The sequence below is a fragment of the Schistocerca nitens genome, chromosome 11, assembly GCF_023898315.1.
Source record: "Schistocerca nitens isolate TAMUIC-IGC-003100 chromosome 11, iqSchNite1.1, whole genome shotgun sequence".
Taxonomy (NCBI): domain Eukaryota; kingdom Metazoa; phylum Arthropoda; class Insecta; order Orthoptera; family Acrididae; genus Schistocerca; species Schistocerca nitens.
This window is the reverse complement of record NC_064624.1, coordinates 142,800,764-142,812,492: the sequence shown is the minus strand read 5'-3', so window position 1 is coordinate 142,812,492 and position 11,729 is coordinate 142,800,764. Positions and strand designations below refer to the sequence as shown.

Below are 11,729 nucleotides of genomic sequence, written 5' to 3'. Positions count from 1 at the left end.
CGCAAGATTTTTCTGCCAGAAAACTGATGGCAACGGTGTTTTGGGATGCCAAAGGGGTGTTGTTGGTTGAATTCATGGAACGTGGTACGACCATTAATTAAGACGTGTACTGTGAAACAATAAAAAAGTTACGACGGGCTATACAGAACAAACGCCGTGGTATGCTGACTTCCGGTATCGTTTTTTTGCACGATAACGCCCGTCCTCACTCTGCTCGCAGAACAACGGCCCTTCTTGAGTCCTTCAAGTGGGACGTTATCAACCATCCACCTTACAGCCCAGACCTGGCGCCAAGTGATTATCACCTCTTCGTGCATTTGAAGAAATGGCTCGGGTCACAGCGGTTTGATGACGACGAAGAGCTCAAAGATGCGGTCACAGGCTGGCTCCAGGCACAAGCGGGTGATTTTTAAGCAGAAGGAATTTCAAAGCTTGTGAAGAGATACGATAAGTGCCTCAATCGCTATGGAGACTATGTAGAAAAATAGTGCAAAGATGTAGTTGTAAGATGTATATATTAAAATATTTTTATTTAACTTGGTGTATTTTTTTAAATCAACCGGAGGTTACTTTCTGAACGGCCCTCGTATATATATATATATATATATATATATATATATATATATATATATATATATATATATATATATAACACAGATGTTTCAGACTTGAAGAGATCTCTGGAACCATATACTTTCATTTGATTAGGTGACGAAGTACTTAACTGAATTGAGGGAAAGGAAATTTATGACGCAACTTGAGTAAAGGAAGAAGCTGGTTGATAGGAAACGTCTTGATACAATAATGAATTGTCGATTCCATTGTGGAAAGATACGTGGACAATGGGGGTAATAGTTGTGGAAGGAGACAGAGGCTTGAATAAAGTAGGTACGTTGAAATGGATATAGATTGCTGTAGTTATACAAAAATTAAAAGACTGACGACCTCATCAGAAACAATCAAGGGAAGTTGTATAATGAGGTAGGACTACAACTTGAATAAAGGTGTCTGATATGAGTGTATACGAAAGCGGACTGCCCAACGTGTCTTAACACTCACCTCCATGTATTGCGACATGGGGACAGAGATCGTAAGAAGCAAGAGGAGTGTCACACCTCGTTAATGACAGCAGGCATCAAACCTATTATTAATTGCTGCTGTCACTGTGAGTCTGGCCATTTCAACAAGTTTGCGAGTGAACTTTGCTAAGAGAACCGTATACAATGGACATTTTGCGTTGGTAGCCAGCAGCACATGAGACAGCTGGTCTTCAGCTGTGCCAGACAGCACGGGAACTGGGCAGTGGCCGGTAGGAGGTGTGCAGTTTGGCCCGACGTATCACAGGTCTGCTCCCTCGTCAAGTGACGCGAGGCCCTGAGAGCACCGAAGAAGCAACGAGGCGTTCTGCCCGGTACGTGTGGAGGCTGCAGTTCACGCTGGAAGCGGCTCAGTCAGCTTTCGCGGTGTTTCGTGTACCGTTACTCAGGCCCACTCATTCAGGTTACCGTGAACGTGGACCACCGTGTGTACTTTGGTACATTCTCGGTGTGCAGTTGTTGCCGTTACTGAGCCGTGGCTTCCTGCCATGCTCTCGGCTGGATAGTTTCTCTGTCGATGTTACGCGCTTTGAGGCGTCCAGGTTGGCCAGCGTCCTCTAATTAGGACGGCCGCGGCTCTGGCGGAGAGGCGGCAGTGACAGGGGGAAGGAGGCAGCGCGCGGGGCGCCGCGAGCGGCCGGCCGGCGCTCCGTGTACTGCGGGGACGCACCGTGTTGACACTCCGGCGCCTGGGTCTGGCGGAAGCGGTCACCGGCCAACACGGGCTCTGTTGAAGGAGTAGGGTCTGTCTGGAATCCTGAGCAGAGCGCGGGAATTTACCCTGGCGTGCAACTTAACGGCGAGCTCCTGGACTAACTGTAAATGGTGAGCCATTTGTTGTACAACTTTTGGATGTCATTGCTCCGTGTAGCCTCTTTGATTTCCGCTAGTCATTCCTTCAACCACTTGGATGTGGGATACTTGGTATTGAAAGTCCGTCTAACTGCACTGTGCACTGGTTCTGTTGCTTTACAAGTGTGGCCGATATTCGGCGATTCCTTTTATTACTATTATTGTTAATACGTTCAGTCGTCAATTTTATGAGTCAAAGCTTATTCGCCGGCCGCGGTGGTCTAGCGGTTCTAGGCACGCAGTCCGGAACCGCGCGACTGCTACGGTCGCAGCTTCGAATCCTGCCTCGGGCATGGATGTGTGTGATGTCCTTAGGTTAGTTAGGTTTAAGTAGTTCTAGGTTCTATTGGACTGATGACCACAGATGTTAAGTCCCATAGTGCTCAGAACCATTTGAACCATTTTTGAAAGCTTATTCTCTGTATAAAACTCGAGCCGCCAATTTAAATTGGAATTGCCAACTTCATTGTCGTTGGCAACTGTAATAGTAACAACTTTACATCTTCAAATGGCGCTTTGCTTTTTAACGATGTGTGCGGATTGTCTGATCATTATCACCTTGAACTAGTTGTGGTTTATAAATTTATCAAGTGAAATTTGACGTCATTGGAGACTGTGTAATGAACTATTGCTTTAACAGTAACTGGGATTGGCACACTATAACGTTTAACATCTCGTCCAACGTTTCGCGCTACCCAGTACTTGGCTGTTGGTTTTAGTATTTTAGTGACCTGTGTGTTAATACTGGGTTAGTGTGATCTAGAAGCCGTTATTGATTTGTGCAGGCCCTCCTGCCTGCTGGTGTCACTTTAGCTCTCGAGCACGGAATTCAGACGCGCGGCCGATGTGAGCGCCAAACGTCGAGAGGGTGCTGATTGCTGTATAAATCTTTCGGGCTACCGTAACATCATATTGGCGAATGTTTTCCATAATAATTAATTCGCGTGTTTATGAGACCTTGCTATTTGAGTATTTGTTTTGAAAGCAAATAGCTTTTACAAATTGTAATTTTTCATATTCACAAGTGATTAGTGAGCTCAGAACTGTAGTTATGATACGGTTACATTTCTGTAAAGTAATTTCTTATTAATTTAAAGTTGTGGCCATGAGGCTGTTTCTCTTTAAAATTATGTTTTGAATTATTCTCATTGCTTTTATTCAATTGAATAACCGGTGTAGATCATCCCAATTTGCAAATGCTAATTAAGCATTGTGTTGTTAACAGTGCTCTGTTTTAATTAACGTCGTGAGAATAAATTTTTGTGTCCACAAATGACGCCAACATTCCACTCCAGAAGCCCGTGTGCCCTGCTTACTGTTCTACCACCTTACCACTCACTTCTGCACTTCCTGATGAGCATGCTGTAGACACTCCCATTTCGATAGATTACAACAGCCACATTCACGGGACTGAATGGATACGTTCCCCTCTTGACAAACGCTCAGGAACCCTATCACATCTTAATAGCCCCACTAAATCTATCGATCTTAGTCCCATAGAAATGCGAGTCTGCGAGTTCCTGGAACAGCGTGTGATCGCAGCTCACCCCCGACTAGTAGCTCTACAGATGTAGTCATCATTTGGTGCATACCATACGAAATCCGTGTATTTCCTTCGTAGCCGAATGGAGGCCACTGTCAAGGGTACACGCAGTGTTGACGGTATTTGCATCCTCATGGCGTGCTTGTCAGGGGATGGACTGGAACAGGCTCTGATGTGAGCACCCCGCGGTGAGCAGGTACCTGGCTACCGTGGAGTCGTACTGGAAGATGCCGCGAGGTCAGAATGAGCAGCAGGGCGTTTGCCATAATTATCACGTGCCCTTGAGGTCAGTGCTGCGAGGCGTTGCGCAAGTATACTTCCAACGTCGGACGCCGAGAAAGTTTGATGAGTGGCTGGTGGAGGGGGGGGGGGGCAGGGGTGAGAGGGGGAGGGGTTCTGGAGCAGAGGGCAGGCTGCGGACAGAGAAGGTGGGAGGTGTCAACCCAGTCCAGCAGTGGCCAAGATATGGATAAAAGGCTGTCTTCACGACAGCCCACTACACTGGCTGCAGCGGCACAGAGCAGAACTCACACATCTGGTAAGCCTCTATGTGTTTCTTCCAGCACTGTGCGGTGTGCTCAGCGTATCACTTTCCTCGACTTGACGGTCTCCTGTTCTCAATGGTACCCTCCTTGGTATCTATGAAACGAGAGTAGCTAGAGGTGGTACCGAGTTTTAATACAATTTTCTCACATGTTTCTACCACCTCTAGCGCAATAGCTCTTGATATGCATTCCGGTATCGGTTCACGTCATCTACGTATTTCAGCAGCTACTGATTCTTACGGCGTAGTCTACGTAATGGAGCCACTGGCCACACTAATTATTGTTACATGTTGTGTGCCACAGAAACAGGTTCCCGAGGGCCTGCTACTTTTGATGCAAACTTGTCAGATTCGACAACTGAAGCAGTAGAGATCTGCTGGAATACTGCCATACAGTCCTAATATACAGGGGGATTCACGAAGATATGCAAATGTTTGGTTACAGGGTTACGGCTAATAAAAATTTTGCCTGAAATTTAGCAACTTCGTTAACATGAGGCCGTCGCAAAACTGTACGAGTTTAAAGTAAAGCACGATTCCCATTTATTTTGTTGTTATTGGTCTGGTCAATATAGTAAAACATGTCCCAGTTTTCCAGAATATCCAGAGAAGCAAAGGCGTAATTTCGTAAAATTTTTAATTTGTTAACTGCCTCGCCCAATTAGTTTTTTTTAAGTTCTAGACAATTACAGAAAGTTTTCAACAGAAGTTGTAGAGAATTTAATTTTGGAAAATTTGTGGTAAAAGCGTTAACTGGAACTGTATGAATGTGTCACATAATCTGCTTTTATTTATACCACAGCACACGTGAATTCGTGTTAAACCGAAAAAAACCGAGACTCACTGTTAAGAAACTTGTACAAAGTACATAAAATTTCGCAATACAATCACAATCACAATAAATGTTCAAAAATGTCTCCGCCGAGTTCAGTGCATTTAGCTCCACGTGTATGAACAGATTTTGTTGCTCCTTTCAGTTTCACAGACTTGTTCATAATTTCGTCTATTGCATTCATAATGCAACCAAGTAGTGCCTCACGTTTATTGACTTTGTCATCATAATCTATGCCTTTCATCCATCCCCATAAACGAAAATCCATTGGTGTTAAATCGGGCAATCTGGGTGGCCACAGACGTGTAGCACCACGACCAACCCATTTCTGTGGAAAATGTTCATTTAAATGTGCAGTATCTGCGCTGGTGAAATGTGGAGTCGCGCCGTCATATTGAAAATACATTTGCAGTCGCGTAGCAAGCGGAATATCTTCGGGCAAGTGGGGCATTTCTTCTTGAAGGAATTGTAAGTACGACATGCCAGTTAGACGTCCTGGGAAAATGAATGGTCCAATAAAGCGTCTGTTGATTATACCAGACAACAAATTTATGCTAAATCGCTGCTGGAAATTGCGCTGCACTGTTGCTTGTGGGTTTCCTTCAGACCATACGTACTCGTTAAAAAAATTGTTTATACTATCTCGAGTAAACAGTGCCTCATCAATAAATAAAACGTATTTGTGTAACTGTCGATTAGTTTTTAACCAGTTGCAAAACTCCAAGCGAAGGGCAGGATCTCCCAGGTGTAAATGATGCACTTTTTGTTTATGGTAGAGACACACATTATTGTACTTCAGTCTACACCATACCTTACATTGTGAAATGCCTAGTCGTTGAGAGATACGTCGTGTACTGTACCCAGGCTACCTTGAACAGCATCCATAATATCTTCATCGTCGTCTTCACGTGTCGAGCTCTCGTACTGATTATGAACGCTAGGTAGAGAACCTGTCTCCTGTAACATTCGAAATACTCCACTAATGATTCGTCCATTCGGAATCCTCCGAGATTGATAACGTCCGCGATATTCGTTAATTTCAGCCGTAGCATTGCCATCAATTTTCCATAAATAAACACTATATCGGCGTATTCATACGTCGTAAATTTGAAAGGCATCCTTATTTCAGAAATAATCTACAAACTACAACAGTTACTATATGGTTTTACTTAAATACACTGTTCTTATTGTGTTCTTTGATTGAACAGTACAGAAAACTAGTGTAAAGGTTAGGGAACGACTGAAACAACTCATTAATGGTAACCAACAATGACATAAACGTTTCTACATTCTTAATGAAAAGTAAACAAATTTACTTGTACAACAACCTTGCCTTCTCTGGACGTTCCACTGCAGATAGACGTCTGGGTCATGTTTTATTAGATTCAACAGACCAGTAACAACAAGATAAATAGAAATCGTGCTTTACTTTAACCTCGTACAGTTTTGCGAGCGTGATGCTTGGCTTATGTGCAGCCGCTCGACCACGAGACCCGGGTTTTCTCACCGCCCACCTAAGTCATAGTACTTGCCGTGGATCCTATTGCAGTTTGGAATTCCTGTATGATGGTCTGGGCAGATTACGACCCTCTTCAACTGTAGGCGCTCTCTGTCAGTCAACAGACGAGATCGGCCTGTACGCTTTTGTGCTGTATCACATTGGAAATAGTGGACCTAGTGATATTTAGGATTGTGGAAATCTCGCGTGCAGACGTATGACACAAGTGACACCTAATGACCTGGCCACATTCGAAGTCTGTGAGTTTCGCAGAGCGCCCCATTCTACTGTCTCACGGTGACGAATGACTGCAGATGTCGGTCATATGGAGTTCCTGGCAGTAGGTGGCAAACAATGCACCTAATATGAAAAACTTATGTTTATGGGGGTCTCCGGATGCTTTTGTTGTGGGGGAGTCCGGATACTTTTGTTCTCGTAGTGTTTGCTTATGACCTCCCATTAAACCCCTGGACCCGTTTCACCGAAATATGAGAAACAAACAAACTACATGACTGTATGAGCATCATCACTGCTTGTCTTGTAGCCTTCCAGGTCGATAGGAGTGGGAATATGGACCATATCGTATTTTGACAGCTCATGCCATATCAGCTGCTCCATATAATAGGCATGTTGTGTTCATATAGAGGTGGCTGGTCTTAGGAACCTGCTTTGCTGTGATGCCTACTAATCGACTGTACAAAATGGTTTTACAGTGGGTAGGCTGTACTGAACAACAGCGTGTTGGGATCAAGTAGAACTGACCTGGTTTATCGATTTTCTTTGCATGACATCAGGGGCACTGATTGGTTTCAAGTCCCTGATGTGTAAGCTGCAATCCACAATATGTTTGTTGTGGGAATATTATCAGCCTGCTTTATCGACATGTTTAGTAATGGCTACATATGTGGGTGGGCATGGCTGGGGAATTTGTAAATGGATAGAGGAGGGGATGGACTGAGGGAGGGACCAGGAAATGATGGACGGTAAGTGGAGGCAGGGGGAGATGATAGGAGGCGATGGACCGAGAGAGAAGGAGTAGGAGAAGACATAAAGAGAGATGGGAGTGGGAGGAGGTGAACACTGAGTGGCCGGGAGTAGAAGATGAATTAGGAGAGGTGGCTGGGGTAGATGAGTGGGGGATAGGAGGAGATGGGTAGGAGAGATGGGCAGGAGGAGAGGAAAAAATGTAGGGAAGAAGAGATGGTTCAAAATGGCTCTAAGCACTATGGGACTTAATATCTGGTTATCAGTCCTGTAGACTTAGCACTACTTAAACCTAACTAACCTAAGAACATCACACCCATCAATGCCCAAGGCATGATTCGAACCTGCGACTGTATCAGCTGCATGGTTCCAGACTGAAGCGCCTAGAACCGCTCGGCCACAGAGGTCAGTGAAGAAGAGATGGGTTTGGAGAAGAGGAGGACAGAAAGGTAGAGAGGTGTAGGAGATAATGGAAAGAGAAACGGTGGCAGGAGGAGATTGATAAGTGAAAGAGGCCAGGAGGAAGTGGATAGGGAAGGATGGGAGATGCAAAGGGAGAGGGTGCAAGAGGAAATGGATATATAGAGGGGGCACATTTAGATGGAATAACAGATTGGAGGCAGGAAGAGATGGAGAGGGAGAGTGATGGAAAGGCTATGGACAAAGTGGGGAGGAGGATGTGGACAGTGAGAAAAGGGAAAGGAGAAAATGGAGAGAGGGGATGGAGAAGATGGACAGAGTGAGAGGGAGGAGGAGGAAATGTAAGAGAAAATAGAGGAGATAATCAGAGGTAGAGGGAGAATGAGATGAACTGAGACAGGGGTTGCAGGAGCCAGATGGATAGTGTAGGTGAGTAGTTGTAAGATGGAAAATGATGAGGGCATAGGACTGGACAGACAGACAGAGGGGTGAGGAGGAGATGGATGAAGACAGTGTGCAGGCAGAGATGTATGCAATATATGTGCCATACAGGTTTGCAAGTGAAATTGTGGGAACAGTGACATACAACTGATCCTCTAAACTGTACACCCATATCACAGACATTATAGTCAGTAAGATTTTGGAATATACAGGCTGATCCTACTTTATAAAGTACCTTGAATCATCGGCACATGGACAACACTGAGTCAGGAAATATCTTTCTTATGGAAACCTACTGGCTTTTTGTCCACACAAAGTAATTACTGCTATCGACAGAGGACCTGTAGTTGATTCCATAATTCTAGGCCTACAGATAGCTTTTGACACCGTTCCTCACAACCAGCTTCTAATAAAATTACATACCTGTGGAGTATCATCTGTGACTGGATTCGTGAGTTTACGCTATAAAGCTCTCATTATTCATCTCTTGGTGCTCCATCTCTCTTTCCATCCCTCTTTATCTCCATCCATCCCCATCTGCCCCTTTCTCTAGCATTGCCTTCTCTATGTATTTCAACCTCCCCAGACTTGTAGCCCCTATTAAACGTGATGACAAAACAAGCTGATAATACTCCCACAACACACATATAATACTGTGTGGCCTACATGTCAAGGGCTTGAAACCATTTTCTTCTCTTGATTTGTATGTTGTGGTGCTCTGTATGGCGACTGCAGGGTGAACCATCTCAAACTTGCACTGCAAATATTATGGAAATGGGATGTGATATTGACGTGCAGTTTTCACAGAATGAATTGGAAGCCAGAGTCTCGTACTGTTAGTCAATACACAAATTGTAATAATACTTAGAAACTGTATTTTCTGTACCTGTAATTTTTCAAATGAAACAAATCTTACTGCCAGTAACAAACTAAAAATGGGGTAAACTAGAATTTCAGTGCTGTTTGCTGCAGAAGTCTAGTGCGAGCCACTTATGGGATATGACATTGTGAAAAGTTTCCACACTGACACTTCTTTGTGCCATTCAACCTGCATAGTTGTTAGATCGATGTTGTTACGTTGGTTTACAGTGTACTTGTGTGTTCCTTGAGTGTACTGCTATGAGTTACTAAGTGACAGTCTAAGCAGTATCTCATGTGTGTACAATGGGATTTATCGGTGCATGCGGCAGGAGCCCAATCTCGCCCATCTTCTCAATCAATTGTGTGAAAATGATAGTGTAACAACTATGGAACGCAACAGAATGAAACAAGTGATGACAGATGGGGGGAAATTAATTTTCTTGCTGTTGTTGCAGTTGATCAACACAGTACCTCCTGTGCAATCGATTGTGGAAGTGGCATGAGTCAGGCAAGTGCCCTACACATTCTCCATCAGCGTAAATTCCATCCCCATTACATCTACCTCAGTCAAGAGCTCCATGGAAACAATTATAAGAATCGTGTTAACTTCTGTACATAAGCATTACGACTAGTACTCCAGATGTTTCATGTGTCTTCTTTCGTGGTGAAGCCAGGTAAACGGTGAAAACGTGCACTATTGGTATGTTGACAATCCCCATTGGCTTCCTTGGGTGGAACATCAGTGCCCATGGAGTGTAAACATTTGCTGTGGGATAGTAAACCATCAAATCATAGGCATGAGTTTCATAGATAGAACAATCAATGCACACAACTATCACAGCCTCCTAACAAACCATCTCCCACAGATACTAGAAGGCTTTCCTCTGCGCACAAGGAGGAACCTGTGTTACCAATATGAACGCTGTGCACTACATAGTGCGTGGAGTATTACGGCGTGTCTTCACAAATTGTTTCCAAAACGTTGGATTGGATGGCGAGGACCAGTACGTTAGCTGCCCCATTTTCCAGATTTGATGCCTGTAGACTTTTTTCTGTGGGGAAAGCTGAATCACGCTGTCTGCAAGGACATACCGACTACACTTGATGATACGCAACGAGTCATAACTGCACACTGCTCGGAGATGTTCGACGAAATGCTAGCATGTGTGCAGCAGTCGCTCCATATCAGATAGCAAACGTGTGCTGCCGCTACTGGTGGTCATTGTGAACACAACTTGTGATGGTCAGTTACCTCGTTACTGCCCAGGATCCACATAACTAGTGCATGCATTTACGTTGTCCTTTAGTGTGTACTACCACAGGTATTGTACAAGTGACAGTGTGGCAACTTTACAAAGTATTTATATTGTAAGCAGCTTGCACTAGAATCCTGCAACAAACCAACCAACATTATAATTTACACTATTTTTAGTTTCTTAAAGACAGTAAGCATTGTTCCATTCAAAAAGTGTACCTTTGCACAAAAAATACACTTTACAAATATTATTACAAACTGTTTATTGGCCAACAATACGGAGCCCTGACTACCTGTACGTTCTGTGATAACTGCGCATCAATAGCACTTTCCATCTCCGCAATATTTTCGGTGCAAATTTTATGTTAGTCACCCTGTATCTATACTTTACATTTTCTGTTACGCATATAGCTGCATCCAAGCTGCTGTCCTGGAAACTAGCATGAGTTCTTGCAGTTCCTATGTGACCAACCAGTACATCCAAACATTATGAAGCACCGAGAAGAAAACTATCTATTGACACATAATCAGCAAGGACTCAGAAAATATCGTTCTTTTAAAACACAACTAGGTCTTTTTACTCACGAAGTAATAAGTGCTGTCGGCGGGGGATTCCTATTATTAGATTTCCAGAAGGCTTTCGACACCGTTCCTCACAAGCTTCTTCCAACCATGCCTATGGAATATCTCCTGAGTTGTGCGACTTGATTCGTGATTTCCTGTCAGAAAGCTCACAGTTTGTAGTAACAGACGGAAAGACATCGAGTAAAACAGAAGTAATATCCGGCGTTCCCCAAGGAAGTGTTATAGGCACTTTACTGTTTCTGATCTGTATTAACGACAGTTCCCCCATGAACCATGGACCTTGCCGTTGGTGGGGAGGCTTGCGTGCCTCGGCGATACAGATGGCCGTACCATAGGTGCAACCACAACGGAGGGGTATCTGTTGAGAGGCCAGACAAACATGTGGTTCCTGAAGAGGCGCAGCAGCCTTTTCAGTAGTTGCAGGGGCAACAGTCTGGATGATTGACTGATCTGGCCTTGTAACATTAACCAAAACGGCCTTGCTGTGCTGGTACTGCGAACGGCTGAGAGCAAGGGGAAACTACGGCCGTAATTTTTCCCGAGGACATGCAGATTTACTGTATGATTAAATGATGATGGAGTCCTCTTGGGTAAAATATTCCGGAGGTAAAATAGTCCCCCATTTGGATCTCCGGGCGGCGACTACTCATGAGGACGTCGCTATCAGGCGAAAGAAAACTGGCATTCTACGGATCGGAGCGTGGAATGTCAGATCCCTTAATCGGGCAGGTACATTAGAAAATTTAAAAAGGGAAATGGATAGGTTAAAGTTAGATATAGAGGGAATTAGTGAAGTTCGGTGGCAGGAGGAACAAGA

General features: G+C 44.2%; 1 protein-coding gene across 1 annotated transcript in view; it reads left to right on the top strand.

Annotated features, from left to right (window-relative positions):
- The first annotated feature begins 3,951 nt into the window (after nucleotides 1-3,951).
- LOC126212721 (protein roadkill-like) overlaps nucleotides 3,952-11,729 on the top strand; it is a 35,277-nt gene continuing 27,499 nt past the window's right edge. The window contains exon 1 of the mRNA XM_049940132.1: nucleotides 3,952-4,030. Within this exon, the coding sequence (XP_049796089.1) occupies nucleotides 3,958-4,030 (73 nt within the window). The 5' untranslated portion in view covers nucleotides 3,952-3,957. The remainder of the gene's footprint in view (nucleotides 4,031-11,729) is intronic.